Here is a 20,301-nt window from a genome sequence, read left to right on the forward strand (position 1 = left end):
GGTTGTTATAATTCCACTGGGAATTATATATCTCAACTAGTGGGTGCAGTGCAGTGCGACCAGTCCAAAATCCAAATATAGACTTGTATAAATTCTCCTTTATCTTCAGTCAACAGGCAGTTTGCGAGTTAAGATTTATGATGAATAGGCCTACGGAATAATTTAATTATTATCACAACGATTTCTATCAAAGGTAGGACTATAGTTTTATATGTATTTAAATTCGGTTTGATTCCCTTTGTAAAGAGAAGGGAGAACGACCCCGCCCTCTGCTTACGTCATTTCTAGTAATAACACAGGAACTAACCTGATTACCACCTTCAGTCTCGAACATATACGTCCGCTCCAACAGTTTCGCCGAAAGTCCCCAAAAAATAGTCCCCACCGCCAAAAAGGGACTGATTATGTAACAGAAGGGAACATGTGTGATCTCGAATAAGTTGCATTCTTCAATAATTAATTTTCCGTTCGCAGCTATAACAGCTGTTAGATATTAGAATCCATCTCATATATCGTCAGTCCGGCCTTGATGCCAATTTGAACAATAAAAAATAAAATAAAATAAAATAAAACAGTAAACTAAGAACTTATAAACTATAAGAAAAGACCACAGGGTCATTGGAAATAAATAATGTGACATTTTGCACACGTATTACGTATTGCTGTTTTATATAATAATTTTAGAAAATTAAAACAAACAAATACAAGTGGTTATTGGTTGTTTCTATTTGAAGATGGAAACAAGAAACAAACAAACAACAAAACCCCATGGCGGATGAATACGCCGGGCAACGGGGTGCCATCATGCGCGAGGCGAGCACTTCCTCCTCCTATAATAAAAGCCGGTCCTCCTTTTCTCATCACCGGCATTTTCAGCAGAACCACAGTCGGTCAGGTTCGGTCGGTCTTTCAAACCTATTATTAGTATTTCTTGTCTACTTTGTTTTTACATCCACACTTTGTTTACAACATGCCTGGATTTTCCGATAGAGACCGCGGTCGAGACAGAGGGTAAGTGTTTTCTGAGCTTTTCTTAAGTTTTCTTATTTTTTTGTGTCGTCGTAGGCTTTGTAGAAATGGCGACTGGGAAGAAGACGGAAACGAGCCGCTTCCCAGCTATCGTTTTGTCAAATCCCATATCTTATTTTAACCCGTCGTTATGTAGTAATTAATTACAAAACCGATGTGTAAATGTATATCTGGCTGCTTTGACGACATTGAGACATACCGTCTGAGGTGTTATCTGAGGTAACGTTGGCATAAGGCCTGGTCTGGCCTCGTGTCCCGACGGCAGTAGACTAGCATCAAAGCTAAATGCTAACTCGCCGCAGAGACTTTCGCTCGACAAAATATCAAGACGGGAGTCTCCTCGACACCCCTTTCTCGGTTATATAATGTTGGGTTTCTCGCGCTACGGTCTTTGTTTGCTCGATTAAAGCCAACGAACAAATTCCGTAGACGGCCTGAAAAGTTCATTTCAGCTTGGCTTGGCATTTACATGCCGCCATCAAGTAATTATATACGTTTAGTTCATGAAATTCAAGTTCTGATGTTGACACTTGTATTCGGTTTATATTTTCCATTAGGCCTGTATAGGCATAATGGGTCTATTGAGCTAATGTGCTAGCCTCGTGGCTAGCCGGCATTCCACCACGTGACTGCAGGAGTGCGGATACAAAATGCCGGCCAGTTTTTTTCCATTGTTCAACTACTGGCTGGAAAGTATACGACACTTTTTTTATAGCAACTGTATGACGCAATCTATGAGCCAAGTTGCGTTTTCCTGCTAGATTTGAATTGGGATTGGTCTTTTACTGGCAAATTTGAATACATGAAAGGAAATGCGATAAAATTCAAACCCTAGCAGTCACTGCGCTCAATGCACTTATAAAGAAAAGGTTGATAACATGTGCTTTTAAAACACAATGTCTGTTTTGCAGATATGGTGGTGGTCCTCCTCGCTTTGGTGGTGGAGGAGGCGGTCGTGGTGGTGGTGGTGGTGGAGGAGGTGGTAACAAGTATGGAAACCCAGGCGAACGTCTGCGCAAGAAGCACTGGAACCTCGACGACCTCCCAAAGTTTGAGAAGAACTTCTATCAGCCGCACCCCGATGTCGTACGGAGGCCACCGGTATGTAGGCTTTATTATTGCTTAAATGTATGCCATGCTTTTGTTTTTGCTTAAATGTAAGTCGCTCTGGATCAAGAGTCTGCTAAATGCCTAAATTGTATTATGCCTTATCATTGCTTAAATGTATGCCATGCTTTTGTTTTTGCTTAAATGGAAGTCGAGCGTCTGTTAAATGCCTAAATTGTATTATGGTGGGCTCTCACATGGGCTGTCAGCCTAGAGGCATGGTTACATAATGTAACCATGGAATGCGGTGCATGAGTTGTTTCAACTCAATACGTGCAACTTGAGAGATATGTTTAGCTCCCATGTCTTCAACTACCATGTTGTGCATTTGTCCACAGTAACCTTTAAAAAAAAAAAAATGATTTCTTATCCCACAGCAAGATATCGAGGCATACAGGAGAACCCATACTGTTGCAGTGAAGGGAAGAGACTGCCCAAACCCCATCATGAAGTTCAATGAGGCTTCTTTCCCATGTAAGATTAAAACATTCCAAGTTCCAAATTTATCAAACTGAAATATATCATGTCATGCCTTGCTATCCTAGTCTGCGGCCATTCACTACACCAGTATCTGCTGAAATGCAGTGATTAAATGTGCAACAGCATAGGTTTACATTACTTGTCGTATTTTATGTTGGGAATTCTCCTGGCTGCAGCACCACAATTTCAATGCACATGTGACAAATGTTTTTTTTTATTGTATTGATTTGGATTTTAATTATTTTGTTCTCACCTGTACAGCCTATGTGATGGATGTGATCCAGAAACAGAACTGGACTGAACCAACACCCATTCAAGCACAGGGATGGCCTCTAGCTCTGAGTGGCAAGGATATGGTTGGCATTGCACAGACTGGCTCTGGGAAAACGCTTGCTGTAAGTACATTCTGTATGTTCTGTTTAGACCTAGCTGGCTTCAATCAACGTACTTTTCTTTAACCCATTTAGGCCTGACCTCAACATTAAAAAAAAATCTTCTAAATTCTCCAGTTTTCTGAAATAAATATTTTCATGATTTTTCAAAAATAGCAGACCTACAAACTCGTGTCGCTCTATGAGCTTGTAGATCTGCTATTTTTTAATGGCTAAATTATAACATAATGTTAAACACCAAAAGGGGTTCCTGCCCAAAATGGCTTAAACAACTGATTTCTGCTCAAGTAACTACTTTCTCTTTGCTCTGCAGTATCTGTTGCCGGCTATCGTGCACATCAACCACCAGCCATTTTTGGAGCGCGGAGATGGTCCAATTGTAAGTAATACAAATCACCCCTTGTGATGTTATCAGTTGGATGAGTTGTCTTTTAAGGTATGTAAGCAAGTTTTTGGCAATAAACTCCTTTTCTCCTCTGCAGTGCTTGGTGCTTGCCCCCACCCGTGAGTTGGCGCAACAGGTCCAGCAGGTGGCTGCAGAGTATGGAAGAGCTTCTCGCCTCAAGTCCACATGCGTTTATGGAGGTGCACCCAAGGGACCACAGATCCGTGACCTGGAAAGGGGTATGTGCAGTCACCATTTTGGGGACTTATTACTCCACCAACAAAATGTGCATATCAGTTCCTGACCTGAAGTAGTCTGTCATAAGTAACAACTCCTAATAAGTGCTTGTTTTCTTCTCTGTCAAGGTGTGGAGATATGCATCGCCACTCCGGGTAGGCTCATTGACTTCTTGGAAGCGGGAAAGACCAACCTTCGCAGATGCACATACCTTGTTCTGGATGAGGCTGACAGAATGCTTGACATGGGTTTCGAACCACAGATCCGAAAAATAGTGGACCAAATCAGAGTAAGATTCTATTTTTTTTTTTACATTTACATATACATTATTTTTAAATAAAGGCAGATGTTGTGAACTGTCGAGGCTGTATGTATGCTGAACTAATTGTAATGCCCCCGTTACCACAGCCTGACCGACAGACACTGATGTGGAGTGCTACCTGGCCCAAAGAGGTCCGCCAGATGGCAGAGGACTTCCTACGGGAATACGTCCAGATCAACATCGGAGCACTGCAGCTCAGCGCCAATCACAATATTCTACAGATTGTTGATGTTTGCAATGACGGAGAGAAGGAGGACAAGTGAGTAAAACTTTAAAATGTGCTGCATAATGCATGTGCTTTACGCAGATGTTTAATGGTGTCTTATGGAGTTTTGTTATTGAGACACTTTGTTGCTGGTTTTCTCTAGGCTGCTTCGCCTGCTGGAGGAGATCATGAGTGAGAAGGAGAACAAGACTATTATATTTGTGGAGACCAAGAGGAAGTGTGATGAGATCACCAGGAGGATGAGGAGAGATGGGTATGTATTGCTGATTTGCTGTTCAGCATGTTGGTAGTACCAGAAGTATTTAGAAAATGGTTTAATTTATTTTAATTTTTTAATTTTTAGATGGCCAGCAATGGGTATCCATGGAGATAAGAGCCAACAGGAAAGAGACTGGGTGCTCAATGGTAAGTTACTTGGGGCCCCATCTTGCCATCCCTTACCCCTTATACCTAAACTTATTTGCCTTTTTTTTTTTTTAGTTTACTATTTAAACATTTTAAAATTGTTCAACTAGATTGGCTATTTGAACTATTTAAAAAGGTTTCAAAATGGCAAATAAGTTTAGGAGTAAGGGGGCAGGGTTGTGGTGCAAGATATAGCTCATGGAGTGTGAATATCCAATATTAATGTTGAAAACATGATTGTTTAAATGTTTCCTTTCTGTTATTTCAGAGTTCAAGTTTGGGAAGGCGCCAATCCTCATTGCAACAGATGTGGCCTCCAGGGGTCTAGGTTAGTGTTTGTTTGACAATTTTTTGTAATGTTCAATTTCAAAAAAGAAAGTGCATTTGCTTTCTTTAACTCTTCTGCTTCTTTCTGAGTTTCTCCCCGTACCTGAAGGAGCAGTCAGGTGTGGCAGGGCCTTGGCATGACAAGCCCAGGTCTCCAGAGGGGGAAGGAGGATTCTTGGAGGTGTCCTGACTGGGGGAGACGCGGGTCTCCCAGTCATGCAGATATACAGAGGTGACAGGGCCCCGGGTGCAGCATATCGTGCTGGCCTGCCTTTAAAATAAGGGGGGTCTGCGATGGGGTCCACAGATCCTCCCCATACGCTCGTCTATGGCAATGGTTTGAACTGCTTCACACCCAGGCTTTTAACTAGCCCTGCATGCTAGTCATTTGCGTTGTGGAAGTTTTATTTCATTTAGAGTTTGTTAAAGCATGGGTGATGTAAGTGTTGCAGTTTACCTAAACCTAATGTTGTAAGAGCAGTCTGTCTGATCATGCCATCACCTCTGTAATGACATGGCTACTGGCGCTTCTGGTCACAGTGGAACGCGCACGTCGGCCATGGACAAAATCCAAGCTCACACTCCTCCCTCGCCTGCGTTTCAAAGTCATGTCGAGACCTGCCAACGTGAGACATTTGATCACCTGAACTCTGGTTCTGGAAATATCTTACCATGATGAGAATGGGCATACGCAAACTTTTTTTTCTCATAATGGGCCAAGACCAAGTGGGGTCCTTACAGCCCTCCAAATTGGTACAGTTCCTAAGATCTTGGCAAGACGCTGCAGTGTGGCCTTTATAGCAAGCTTCTCATGAGTGCGTGACAAAGGGACCATGGTCCTAGTTTGGGCATACGAAGAGGCACTAGACGCATAGCGGCCCTACTGTGTATATGCACCTGCGGGTGACTTGACATTGACATTATGTGGGGACATTTGCTGCAATGGGAACGGACTAGTGAATGCATACTCCAAAATGGTAAGCTTTCTAATCGGTTCTTTATCGTTGTGGGTGGTTCAGCTGTGTGGCTGAGGGTTGGGTTTCTCTTGTCCTCGGGATTGGAAGCAAATGGAGTGTGCATCGTTTCTCTCTTCCCACCGTAGTCTCCCCGGGGAAAAGGTGTTTGTTCAGGAGTTGTCTAATACAAATTCTTCACAGGCTTACCCCATCTAATCATTCCCGTTCTAACTTTACCTCTTGTTTCTGGCTGTTGTGGTGGCATTTTTTTATTTTTATTTTTGGCGTCTTTGTGCGCGCTCCTGCTCACCCTGTTATGCCACACCACAACACAATCCACAGATGTTGAGGATGTAAAATTTGTCATCAACTATGACTACCCAAACAACTCTGAGGACTATATCCACCGAATCGGCAGAACGGCACGTAGCCAAAAGACAGGCACGGCCTACACCTTCTTCACACCCAACAACATGAGGCAGGCCGGTGACCTTGTTGCTGTACTCCGTGAGGCCAGCCAAGCCATCAACCCCAAGCTCCTCCAGATGGCTGAAGGCAGTGGAGGTAAATCCAATTGGTGAGATACAGGAACTGTGGTGTAAGCTGCAGACTTTTATTTGTCTTTATTTTTTGCCCCTCCTGTCTTTTATTTTAATTTTGTTTCACCACAGTTAACTCACTGAGTATCTCAAACAACTTTCACTAGCTTGTCTTAACCATTACATTGTGCTATGGCTATTTTTGTTTTACTCATTTCCTGTCACCATCTCAAAAGAAAATTCACTTGTCTTTTCCAGGGCGTTCAAGGGGAGGCAGAGGTGGCTACGGTAGAGATGACCACCGTGACAGGTATTCTGGCGGCGGCAGCGGCAGGCGTGACTACGGTAGTTTTAGGGACCGGGATAGTGGTAGAGGCTTTGATAACGGACCAAAGAAAAGCTTTGGCGCAAGCTCACAGAATGGAGGCTACGGGGGTGGCAACAATGGCGGCAGCAACAGCTTCAACGGCGGCAGCTATGGAAATGGACAGTCAAACTTTGGTGCCAACCAAGGGAGCTCCTTTGGAGGCCAGCAGAACAACTTTCCGGCCCAGCAGTTTGGGGGTGCCCCCCAAAATGGCGCAAGCCATCCCCCTTTTGCCCCTTTCCCCCAGGCACAGGCACCCCAGCAGCCACCACCGCCCATGATGCCACCATTCCCAATGCCTCCTCAGTTCTCACAGTAAAATTCGCACAGAGAAGTAATTTATTGCTTATTGCTTTTTGTCTTTGTTAAGTTCTATACCTGATCTGCAAATGTATCCCCCCCCCCTTTTTTTTAAAACAAATCTTTATTTGACAGGGTTTCAAAACCAGTCCAAACCTCTATTGAGTTCCTTGGAGGGTCTGCAGTGCAGCCATGTTGTTGCTGCACATTTTTGTTATTACTTTTACTATTTGCTATTTAATTTGTTACATTCCTCAGTAAAGTTTAGTCATGTTTTGTACTAGGTAATATGTTTTGGGTTTTTTCCACTTGTATCGATTACGGAGGTGATGTTAAAGACTGCATGGCCTCAAATAAAAATCCTGAAAGACATTTGTTGTTGTTTCTTTGGGGTTGGTCTCTGGTTATAGTTTAGTTCTGCATGTAGTTGGTATCACTAATGTGATTTCATTACTGCTTATCCAATAACCTTAACTAGTAGATTTGTGTTCAAAGCAAACTTATCTAAAATATTGGCTAATCTACAGTACCTCCTTTAGCCAGAAGGTGTCATTTTTTGTCTCTTCAACATGCTGAAATGGTGTTAACTTAGTTCAATGTCTGTTCAATTCAGCAAGGCAATGTCTTGCTGTACATTTACAGTATTTATTGCAGAGAAATTGGTAGTAATGATTAAGCTGGTAAATAATTTACCATATAAAACCATACATAGTGTTAAAATATTCAATGAAGATAGCACATGCTTTATCGTTAAAGGGCATAGCAAGCCAGCCATATACTAGCAAATGTCACTTCGAAAATTAATTTGCCAACCTTGATTACCATATAATTTTATAGTAAAACTTGGAGCCATCTCTTGGAATGAGAAATGCATCACCAAGTAGCCTATTAAACTGCTGCAGAGAAGACTGACTCCACCCGCTGTGTTAAAGCTTCTGCCAAACTTTGATGACTAATCTGAGAGAACTGCTTTCACACTTGACAATCCATGACGGCGGGGATTTGGCAGCTGCTCATGCACTCATGATGTACTGTGAGCAGTCCCAAGGCCTGTTCAGCCCTGAGGAACCACGGTAAGACTGCCACTCTGCCAGTATTTATCTTTCTAGCACTGACCTGGTACTGGGTTCCCCAAAATGTTGGATTGACAGTTTTAACAGCCAACATATACAACTTTGTACTTTTGATTCTATAAAGAAATGTCCACTCTAGTTCATTAGATCTGTCATTGTGCTAAGCTAAGTCATACATTTATTGTATTGATTTAAGTCATTTGTTGCATTTTATCCCCTGCCTCCCCTCAATAGGGATGGTTAAAGTTTTTAAGTTAAAGCTTTATTCTTATAAATTAGTTCAGTAACAGGCCTCTCCCCAACTCACCAGGTCTTTAATAAACGGGTGGGTTGCCAATTTAATCCAATGAGAATATACTGTAGTTTTTCTGCTTCAATGTTGGTGTGTTCCAGTTCGAAATTTGGGTGATCATTTATTTTGTTTAATAACCTCCAATTGTACTTGTTAACCCCGGCTGTAGCCTGTGAGTTCTCTCTCCTGACCTGAAAATGTATTTTCTTTTTACTAGAGAGTATGAGACACATAGAGGGGTGGGTTTTTTTTCAGACCATGGACCACATAGATAGAGGCTATCATCAGTGTCTTAGTAAAATACTAAACACAAAGATTTGGCATCCCCCCCAAGTAGTCAAGTCACCTTTATTTATATAGCACATTTAAAAACAGAGTTGACCCAAAGTGCTTTCCATATAAAAAGTTACATCATAAGAACCTCATAAAATACAAAAAATAAAATAAACGTAAGCAATACTTCATACAAGAACAATACAATATAACATCACAAGGAACATGAGAGCATGCAATACTATTTAAAACGTTCACAGACTAAATGCTGAAGGCAATGGAGAAAAGGTGGGGTTTTTAGGGAGGCTTTCGATGGTGGGGCTGGAGTTGATGTGTAGTGGGAGACTGTTCCAGAGTTTGGGGGCTGAAAAGACCCGGACACCATAGATTTTTAAGCTCGTTGAGAGGACAACAAGGGCCATGTAGTAACTCTGATGACTCCCTAATGGTCTCGGACTCGGATTTCTGTGTTGCTGGTTCTGTTGACAGTCAGAGGGAGTTAGTCAAATTAGTAGTTAAATGCAATTCACATCGCTCTTTAACCTAGCTGTCCTGTTGATAACATCACTGGGAGAAGAAATTCCATCAACTGACAGTGACGTGTCGACAAATTAGTTTGTTAAACCAATTAGTGTTCTCTTTCACATTAACCATCTTTAAACTGGGGACCATGGTGGTCATCTAAGCACTTTTACTAGACAAAAGGCATGTTCTGATCCACACTAATAGAGAGCACAACTACTCATCCAGTGCATGCATGTCAATCTACAGTGCAGTGGGTGTGGTTGATCAAAACAAATCCTGGAATATTTCCAAAACCATGATAATTTGTACTGAGAAGTTATGCCTGGAACGAGTGTTGGTTTAAAATGATTTGTGTTTCATTTGTAACCTCACCCTGCTGTTGACAGCCTCTGTGTTAAACAACATCAGTTGTATCAGGCGTGGCTGACTGTCTATAACAGGGGTACTCAACTGGCGGACCTATTTGCGGACCACCCAAAAAAAAAAGTTTTAAGTTAATAATATAAATAACATCAGATGGTATACATTTCTCATGTGAAATTGCTGCAAAGGCCCCCAAAATGTCCCCCAAGGGCCCCCAAATTCTGGCGCGCGCTACGCGCGCACAGTGTGGCCTGCCAGGGCGTATAACTCCCGGCCTGATTTGGAGTTCCACTCCGGGCCTGCACTCTGCACCCCATTATTGGTTGGGTGGAAGGGGATCTGATTTGTATAAGCTTGGCTTGACCATACTAAACGGGCATAGAGCCCCGCTCTCCGATGGACGCCGCGCATGGGACCGGACCTCGGTCTTATTCAAAAAAATATTTGTGGACCTTCATCATTTCTAGTTGAGGACCCCTGGTCTATAACTTAAACATTTGAGCATTGTAGGGGGAAACAGATGAGAAATCAAATACACTGAGTGTCACTGACTGTGTTGTATATTGACATGGCATGGTTGTGGTTTATGTTGTACACAATGAAAGGTAAATAATTGCAGCACAAACTGTTCTTATCTTCAAGTTTTTATCATCAGGTGGGCTTTGTGGGGTGGGGCTAGTGTATATGTATAACCAGTGAATAACACGTGCCATTTATGACACAAAGAATGTGACCCCTCCTGATATTAGTCCACACCTTATGAATACATAAGACCTGTTCTTTAAAGTAAATGATACAAACAGAGACGCATGCGTAGCACCATTACCCAAAACAAATAGCAGCGGAGACATGTTTTTGGCCTCACTGGCCTCACTCTATGGATGGTCATGTTGCCTATGTTTAACCCCATGACTTTAGCATCCCTATTCTGGGGCACACATTTGGGTGTAAGGAGCAGCATGGCCTTCAGTTCTGGCCCACTAGCGGGATTCATGTTTTAGTTAATTTGTAATTTTCTATATTTGGGGAACTCTAATGGGGTTGTGTTAGTAATGGTGGTGAACGACACAACATGCTGGCTAAAAGACCTATCATCTTTTATCCAACTAGAATACTTTTAATTCTCAACTAGAGGCTCATTAGGGACCCCTTTCTTTCATATATTAATTCTGTAACTGCAATTGATTAATATCCTTTTCTCTTCTTTCTCTTCTTTTACCACTTTGCCTATACGTTTCTTAATCAATTTCTGTAAGTCTTGTTTAATATTTATTTTAATTTTTTTCTGCAAGTCCCCCCAGTGCTAATGGGTGGGTAATACGTTTGTTATGTTGTTTTGTTATATTTAGTTTGTTTTTGTTTTGTGTACTATGTTCCTCATGTGTCTGTTAGGGTTTGTTTTGTTATGTTGCATTTAATCTTTTTATGTCTTGCGTACTATATTGCTTGTGTGTCTTGTATTTTAAAATGGAAAAGAACCCAATAAAACATTATTAGATAATCTATGGTTAATATCTTTGTAGGATCCCTCACTCTTTTTCTTATTATTTTTTTAATGTTTTATTGGGTTTTTTCCACTTTATAATACAAGACACACAAGAAAAAAACAAAAAAACAACAACAAACATGACAAAACAAAACCAACATTAACGCATACCCACCCACCCACCCACCCACCCGCTAGCCCTGAGGGGAGAAGAGACTTGTAGACAAATAAATATACAATAATAAACAAGACTTACAAAAAACTATTAGGAAAGAAACTTGTAGGCAAGAAATGACCATATAAAGGAAAGAAAGAAGAGAGAAGGATATTATCAATCAATTGCAGTTAAATAATGAATATATAAAATAAAATGGTCCCAGATTCTAGAGAAGTTATTCAATGAACCTCTAGTTGAGATTTTTTTTTCTAGGTGGATAAAGGATGAGAGGTCTTTTAGCCAGGATGTCGTGACAGGGGGGTGGGGGCTAGGATTTCTCCAGTGAAGCAAAATTGTGGCGCCTCGCTATGAGGGAGGTTAACTAAATCTGCCTGGCACCTGAATCTGCCCACCACAGAAAATAGCAACTAGGGGACACAGAGACACGGGAAAGCCGAAGACTGCGGAGAGAGTATCAAAAAAGTGCTTCCAAAAATGAACACGTTTTGGGCAGGAGTAAAAAGTGTGTGTATGGTCTGCAGGTGAGTGAAGACACCTGGTACAGGAGTCATTAGTGTTTGGCAACATTCTGCTCAACCTGGCCTTATTATAGTGTGTCCTATGGACCACTTTGAATTGGATAAGACACATACTCCTATATTTGTGAGGGTGTTGTAGTCATTTCATAATATAGCCCTTCTACAGAAAGAAAAAATGGATTGCACACATCTTTTGCTCTATAGATTCCCTAATTTGGGAATGTCATTAGGCCTATATAAATATATATATTAAAAAAAAATTAATGAACGAATAATATAGTAGATGTATAATGTGTACAAGGCACCGACTTGCTACATTGTGAGCTTGTTGATCTGCTATTTTCACCTTTTTTATTATTATTATAAGTGGTTTAGGAATCTTTCAACAGTCAAACACTTTGTGACATGCATTAACTCTGAAATACCAAGTAGAAACTGGTCTGTTTGACAGGTTGACGTTCTTAGATTGTAGCTAACAAAAGACAGGGGGACATGCACAATGTACTAAAAATACTTATGAGATCTGCTCAATCATCGTAGACCTCATTCCCTTTCACTTACCATGCGTTCCTGGTTAACCCATTTAGGTCGAAATAAATGAAAAGTCTTCTGAAAGAATATTATATTCAAAGATTTGTGCCACATTTTCACGATTTTTCAAAAATAGAATACAAGCTCGCCAGCTTGTAGTGCGCCACTCGGTGGCGCGCTATGAGCTTGTAGATCTGCTATTTTTCAATAGCTAAAGTATAACATAATGCTTAGTTAAAACACCAAAACTTGCCCAGGCCGTAGCGTAACGGTCTGGGCACCGGACTGGTAATCCAGTCGCAGTGTGCCGCGGGTTCGACTCCCGGCCTTTACTGCATGTCATCCCCCCATCTCTCTCCCGTTTCCTGTCAGCCTACTGTCTGTCCCTTCAAAAATCAATAAAAGGCGTAAGCCGCAAAAAAATATCTTTAAAAAAGAAAAAAAAAAAAAAAAAACACCAAAACGGGTTCCCGTCCAGAATGAGTTAATTAAAATGACCCATTCCCCTGTCTTCAGGTATGTAGAAGTTAGTTGTAGGAGTAGTTGCTCTGGGTGTGTCAGACACACCTATCATAAGCATGAGGCACAATTCTTTCTGCTGAAGCAGAGAAGGACTACATTGTTAAAACATTAAGGCCAGAATACCTCAAACATTCACAGTACACGACTACATAAAATTCCCACCACCCAGTTTAGAGGATGTGTGTTTTTAGTTACACACAGTGTGTGTAGTCTTTTGTGCATCTGTTTGTTCTCTGAAGAGAACCCAGTCCTTTTCTTGGCAGCAGGTGAAGTCTACATTCCTCAGAGCAGACCTTGACTCCTCGTATTCCACACTGCTAATTTCACTGGGCGTGTGTCCGATAACCACTCACCTAGAAAACCCTTGCCGGGCTCTGCTGGGCCTCTCATGTGGTTCACATGGGACATACGGTTCACCCAACAGAAATGCCCAATTAGATTGCTTTGTTTGAAATGATTAAAACCTCTTTTACCAAGAGTTTTCATTACCAGAACAGACTACTTTAAGTTCAGATCTTTTTTTCCTACTTCTCTGTTACTTCTCTGACTTTCAGTTTTGCAATTGTTGCACATTAAGACATATTGCACCCCTACATATTGTTCTACCTGTATGTTTTCCTGATTATCACAGAATATTATTATTATTATTATTATTGTTGTTGTTATTATTATCTTGTTATATTGGATTGTTGCGTTAGCGCAGTCTCTGCACAACATGTCACACCAACATTGCACTTGTTCCTGTAAGTGACAAATAAATGATTATTGATTCTTGTATAGAATGAAAGAACAAAAACAACATTGCATGGATGCCACCTGGGCAACGGACCAACGGTGGTGCTGCAGGCTCCGCATGCGGCTTGAATGGCCCTAAAGGCCTCACCGTGGGTTTGTTGGGCTTCTTCCTCACGGAAGACAGGCTAGGACGCCAAGACATACTGCTTCCGGGTGCCGTCTACATTCCGGCTGTTACCCGTCTCTGGTGGTCACCAGACTATTCCTGGTTGTCACATAAACAATATATACAGTAGTCTATTGTGTGTGTTGCTCGGTGACAGTGAGCTAATTGCTCACCTGTGATTCATACACCTCTACACTTCTATATAAACCACAGTCATCTCTACTCTGTTTACTTGTAGGGTGGGTGGCACACTGGCACTGATATAATGACAGTGTCAACAGAAAGTCAACTGGTGTATAAACATGATGGCACATTTGTGAGTGCAATTTATTTTATGTTAAAATAAGACAATTTTATTTGTATGAAATTCGTTTTTCTGCAGGGGCCGTTATTCCACTTGTGCCATTCTTAACCCTAAACTATAATGAATTAGGTTACATTTTCAAGTTATTTACTTTTCTAATGAGCGAACCCTACAAGTGAACGCTAATGACCTATTATTTGGTTATTACATGATTGGCTTTGCAATTTTATAGTACAATGTTCAACCAGCCGTATACATGTGGAGAAGTACATCACATTGACATACGATCACATCACTGATTATAGATTTGTCCCGATCAGACAGAGAGAGAGAGAGAACCACTTAATTGAAGTAAGTGATAAATAAGTAAAATATAATAAGTATTATATACAATACTGTATGGAATAAAGTATCTTCTGACTTGTTCAAGTGGAGTGAGTGCACTGTCACAGGCAGTCATGGAAACAGTGGCAAGGAGCAGAACGGAGTTGGTGGCAGTGATGAGGAACAGGTCTGCCCGGTCTGAATGACGACACACCTGCTCCTGCTGGACTGGGAGGAGCCGAGGCAGCCAGGTGAATGCTCCTTAAATGACAGGAGAGGGGAAAAGAGGAAAGGACTTGTGAAAGCTGTACAGGGACTTAGGGGCTTACACACACACTCACACACACACACACACACACACACACACGTCTCCCAGGATGTCAAAGAAAAAGGAATTAAGTCCTGTTAAAATCAGCAAGTAAGTTTGACCAGTTTCTGTGTGTGTGTGTGTGTGTGTGTGTGTGTCGTGTTGTGTTGTCACCTACCGGTATCTCTTATTGTATTCTATCTCTTGTTTTCTCCTAACTTGTACTGCATCCTGTCTCAAGAGGATTTGGCAGGAATTTGGTTCACCTCCACATGGACATGCGCGTTGGAAGGAATTGTGTGAGTGTGTGTGTGTGTGTGTGTGTGTGTGTGTGTGTGTGTGTGTGTGTGTGTGTGTGTGTGTGTGTGCGTGTGTGTGTGTGAGAGAGACAGACAGAGAGAGAGAGAAAGAGCTGTTTTATTGTCGCGATTCACAGTTGTCCATATGTTGTCAGTTGTCCTGAAGATATACAGTCAACAGAGTGGGAAATTGTCTTGCAAGCAAAGTCAGCAGAAGTTACATGGAAGACTCACGCAGCTGAAATGCTGAAAATTAATAGATATTTGTGATATATTCCATTCCATTAGTTTCTCTCCTGTCAATAATGTCACCATGCACTTGACTTATGTGTGTCAGGAAACAAAAACATACTTTTATACTGCTTCTTGTAGGAAGGCGAGTTCCTTGTGCAACAACTCTTCCATCTTTGTTAAAGGGGTGTGACATCCTAAGTGTATTGATCCAGTAGACTAGAGACATCCCTGGTGCGGCATTTAATAGAATAGAATACTGCTCTGACTATAATTAAGCTAACAGACCAACAATAGTTTTACATTACACTTTAGCAGAGAACCATAATACATGGACACGAGACACACGGTGTATGGTTGCATTGTGTTGGATTCTGCCATCCTCATACTGGAGAGAAGAATAATGGCTTCAATAGAAACATGAGCTGTTGAGCAGCATGCTTGATAGTCACCAGTCATGTACACTTACAATACTAAATTGCGCTGTTAGAGGCCACAATATTTACCATTCCTTTTTTACACTGACTGATGGCAAACTGGAGTCTTTCCCAGCTCCTCTGTGTCTTTTACTATAGCTGTCAGTCACGCTGGAGGACATCTTCATCCATAACTGCTGCACACAGTTTAAGGAGTGGCCAGACAGGATCCCCTGCAGCTTTGCTTGTTTATATAATCTACATACTTACACTCACCGCATTGTCAACTACAGGCCTCATGAACTACACAGTCTGCCATGTCACGCATTCCACACATCACTCGTGATAATGTCACTTTAGTGCTAAAACTGGTTCTGGTGCGTTTTGCAGGAAACAGCACGGTTGCTTTGCAAGGCTGGTGTACACAGCAAAACCCAGCATGTTCAAAGAAAAAAAACTAAACACTTTCAGTGATAAATTAACACTTTGGACTTTGCTGTGCCATACTAATGGTCTTGACCATTGACATTAAGTTCACCACATTGTCCTGTTTTTTGGACTTTGCCAAGCTTTGGGGCCTACAAGTGTGTGTGTGTGTGTGTGTGTGTGGGGGGGGGGGGGGGGGTGGCAAGCAGTAAAGATAAGCGCTTGTCTGAGTTAAAGGGATATTTCACTTTAAAAAAAACATTTGGTCATTTCATCATCTACTCAGGCTCATGTGAACACCCCGGGATGAATCTATCATGGTTAAAATGGAGTTTTAAGTTATAATGGGTTTGTATAGGGAGGGGGCGTGGCAGCTATAATGAATATCAAATATCTAATTACTGAATCAAGCAACTTAAAAACTGCACGGGGTGTTCACATGAGCCTGAGTAGATGATGAAATGACCAAAAGTTTTTTTTTAAGTGAAATATCCCTTTAAGTGAAATACACAGAGAACCTTATCGTCCTACACTTACTACCATGCATCATGTCATGGTTTTTATTGCCCATGCTACGGTTCTGGGCTCAGCATTCTCTTGATTAGAGATTAATGAATGGGAGTGGAGATGTCTGAGTCACACCATCACTGACTGCATTCCTGACCACAAGTTGAGGGTGTGGACACCCACCTAATGATTGATCTGTCACCTACTAGTCATCTGGGGTGTGTCTCAGGAAGAAGCTTTCGTGACATGTGGAGCAGAAATGAAACAATAGCCGTGCGAATGTGCCCAGGTTAGTTGTCGAAGACACCAATTATCACTGACAATAAGTGCACACTAAACATAGTGCTGGAAAGGTGAATGAATATTCTTTGTTCAGTGACCTCAACACTAATAATATGTACAATGTGGGAGTACATATTAGTACTACATTCTGGGGCAACAGTGGCTCAGGGGTAGAGTGAGGTGAGGTTCCCAGTTCAACCCCACAGGGTTAGTGTCCAAGTGGTCCTCGGTGTGTGAATGTAATGCATAATCTATGTAAAGCACTTTGGATTAAAGTGCTATATAAATGCACAATTTACCATTTATATAAATGCACCATTTATGTGGTTTTCTTCCAGAGGTATATTCTAACTTTTAAGTCATCTGGTGAGGTGCACCATTGGATGGCCAGATACACTGACCACAATCATTGTAATATACATGACATGTGTGAGACTGAATAAGGCTGTGGCATTATAAAGGTTTCATGATTTTATATCTGTTTCTTTAGGAGCCAGGCCACTGACCTGGCCATGGCGATTGCTCGTATGCAGTCGAATGCAGACCAGGTAGAGAAGAATATTCTACGATCAGAGGACCGTATGGCTTTGGTAAGTATGCTAGCTTACATACAATTCAAGTATGAAGTTGAGCTTCATAGACTGGAAGCGCTATGTTATGCTGTCTGACTGTGTGCATGGTAATGATTAATGATGTGTTTATTATTTTGTCTGTTTTAACCGCATTGAGCCCCAGCCAGCATCTCTATCTTGGGGCGAACATTCGGTGAAAATCTAGATCGGCTATTTTCTACGTTTGGTGTATAGAGGAAAATTCTAGCAAACCTAGTATAGAGAAGACTGTGAAGCCAAAACGTGTGGATAATACAGTTTCTATTCTATTCTATTCTATTCTGTCAACACCAATCTACTCTAATCTGTTGTCCAAGTGTTTACTTGATAACTGTGAATTTCTATGTTGGATATTCTTTATTCTATCTGTGGTGCTTCGGTGGATTCCAGGATACAGAGAATGAGAAGAAGGGACAAGCCTTCGTTTACCAGAAGGAGAATGCAGACAACCTGGGGGAGGCCGAGGGCATGTTAAAGCAGCTCTTCATGGATGTGGACAAGGTCAGGAAGCTGCAGCATCCGCAGGCTGGGGAGATCGAGAAAGAGTGAGTTTGTTTTACAAGAGTATGCAAACCAATCAATCAATCAATCAATCAATCAAATCTTTTTTTATCTAGATAAAAGTCTCATTGAGTTTCAAATCCCTTTCAGAATAGTGACCTAGCCAAGAGAACAGCATGAAGCGTTACAATAATAAACAATACAATACAATACAAACAGACTAATACCACAACTATCACACACCACAATCGAGTGAACACAGGTGCAACAGGTTTTGAAACTATTTGTGTATGCATCATTTGCACATAATGCATTGTGGACTTAAAAATACAAATACATAGGCTACTGTGTACATAAACGGACATACACATAATGATATACTCTCTGTCTCTCTGTCAGTGTGAGTAACCTTCATGAGCGCTGGGCTAAGGACTGTGTGACGTACCGCAATCTATACCAACATGTGCAGGAGGTGGATCTGACTCCTCGGTTCGACTGGGCTCAGATCCTGGATGAAAAACAGGTCAGTGTGCTAGTGTGTTACAATTCACTACTGTGTGTGTGTGTGTGTGTGTGTGTGTGTGTGTGTGTGTGTGTGTGTGTGTGTGTGTGTGTGTGTGTGTGTGTGTGTGTGTGTGTGTGTGTGTGTGTGTGTATTCTGTATAATATGAATATATGTGTATATATGTTTTATACGCTTTCATTAAGACATTGACTGGTGTGACACCTACTGGTTGACCAATAGTACTGCCTCAGGATCATAAGTGCAATATCATAGAAGGGATTCCCCAAATGGGGATTGAGGGAATGCGAATGTGTGTGACATACCTGGCTGAAAGTTATGCGGGAACGCCCACTGAGTGGCAAAAAAACTACTTTCTGGCCTTGACAGCCCATTCATCCAAACAGAAAAGTCCTGTCTGATTGCATTAAACAATGTTAAACTCACCAACATTGCAGCTGTACGAAAAGCTTGAATTATCCTCTTTCTACCTGCAAAGTCAGAGTGTCAGAGTTTGGAAGTGCTTGTTTTCAATAACACAACATTTTGCTGCCTCCTGCATTATGTGACATTTAGAAACAGGTGATACGCAGGACGGTTGAGTGATTTCCAACGAGCACTTCCAAACTCCAACACTCCATGCTGCTCAATGTTTTGCCACTCAGTCTAGATGAGGGGGGCGTGTCCTGAAGGGAAAATCATGCATGTGCATACTCTCTATTGCAGGTTGCAGCTTTAAATCCCACTTAAACCCTCTATTCTTAGTGAAAAGGACCTCAGTCAGTTGCAACTGTACTACTTGCCACTTGGTCTGCTCGTTGTGAGCTCGTAGATCGGCTATTTCTGGTGAATGTTCCTCCCGGTTCATGTGGTATAACTCAAGTTTGGGTAAAACCAGCCTGCTCTCGATGCTCTTGAATCATTGGTGGTTTCCACTGTTTAAAAACTAAAAACTAAACTATAAAATGTGGTGTATGTGTTGTTGGTGTTTCAGCGGTGGAACTGTTCATTGTTGTTTAATGTGTGTCACTGCAGAAGCAGATGGTGGCAGAGGAATACGGGCCCAACCTGCCTGATGTGGAGAAGCAGATTGCTGCTCATAACATCTTGCACCAGGAGATGGAGGCCTACAGCTCCCAACTGGAGCCCAGCAGCACTACAGCACAGGTGACGACACAGTTGGGGATCAAACTGATCTATTTAATCCATTATGAAAAGAATGACAGATCCACAAGCTCGGCAGACAAAGTATGAAATAGGACTTAAATGGTTAAACATACTAATTTGATTTAGCCGATTTGCCGATTATAAAACTACTATTCTTCACGTTGAGTCCCTGCGGTGAAAAAAAGGTTCTCGATTATTAAATTAATCAAAAAACGAATTCATATTATAATTGCAAAGAAGATAATCGATAGTTAAAGGCCAACAACATAACACCTTTAAAAGAGATGAACTGGTGTGTGCACACCTCTATCTCATTTTCGTTCAGGTTAATGATAAAAGGAGTACTGCAAAAGAAAGAATTGTGGTTTCGTTAGGCTGGAAATTAAGCTCCCGGGTCCCAATATTTAATAGGCTTAGCCTATATCGAGATGTTTATCTGCATTCATGTTTACTGTGAAGCTACATTGAATGAATTGTACAATATGTCAAAGAATGTCCACACATTTGCAACATCAACATTGCACTTCTTGATTCTTGAACGACCTTTAGCTTGAATCCTGCTGGAGACCTGTGTACAATCTCTATACCTTTTTCTGTACCCTCCAATATCTAAATAAGGTTACTCTCCTATCTAAATGATTATTATTATTATTATTATTATCTAAATGAGGCGAACACGGCTAATACGAA

The 20,301-nt window shown here is 41.4% G+C and overlaps 2 protein-coding genes across 4 annotated transcripts in view; both read left to right on the forward strand.

Annotated features, from left to right (window-relative positions):
- Positions 1-864: 864 nt before the first annotated feature.
- Positions 865-7,444, forward strand: LOC310868999 (putative ATP-dependent RNA helicase DDX5; the record flags this gene model as incomplete). 3 transcript variants are annotated; one of them, XM_083779549.1, is made up of 13 exons in its annotated part: positions 865-1,011; positions 1,941-2,130; positions 2,514-2,610; positions 2,878-3,011; positions 3,322-3,387; positions 3,491-3,632; positions 3,759-3,919; positions 4,039-4,211; positions 4,321-4,431; positions 4,522-4,583; positions 4,852-4,911; positions 6,209-6,430; positions 6,664-7,444. In XM_083779549.1, exons 1-13 carry the CDS (start codon positions 971-973, stop codon positions 7,089-7,091), a joined length of 1,887 nt encoding a protein of 628 aa, XP_083635675.1. In that variant the 5' UTR covers positions 865-970. The 3 variants fall into 3 exon arrangements, with proteins under 3 accessions (XP_083635675.1, XP_083635676.1, XP_083635677.1); XM_083779550.1 differs by having other exon boundaries at positions 6,209-6,443; positions 6,664-6,836; XM_083779551.1 differs by lacking the exon at positions 6,664-7,444 and having other exon boundaries at positions 6,209-6,447.
- Positions 7,445-14,713: 7,269 nt separating this feature from the next.
- evplb (envoplakin b) overlaps positions 14,714-20,301 on the forward strand; it is a 16,921-nt gene continuing 11,333 nt past the window's right edge. Inside the window, exons 1-5 of the mRNA XM_083779801.1 lie at positions 14,714-14,780; positions 17,321-17,420; positions 17,832-17,986; positions 18,342-18,465; positions 19,480-19,611. Of these exons, the coding sequence (XP_083635927.1) occupies positions 14,740-14,780; positions 17,321-17,420; positions 17,832-17,986; positions 18,342-18,465; positions 19,480-19,611 (552 nt within the window). The 5' untranslated portion in view covers positions 14,714-14,739. The remainder of the gene's footprint in view (positions 14,781-17,320; positions 17,421-17,831; positions 17,987-18,341; positions 18,466-19,479; positions 19,612-20,301) is intronic.

The sequence above is a fragment of the Protomyctophum parallelum genome (assembly GCF_964188405.1).
Source record: "Protomyctophum parallelum genome assembly, chromosome: 13".
In the NCBI taxonomy this organism is placed as follows: domain Eukaryota; kingdom Metazoa; phylum Chordata; class Actinopteri; order Myctophiformes; family Myctophidae; genus Protomyctophum; species Protomyctophum parallelum.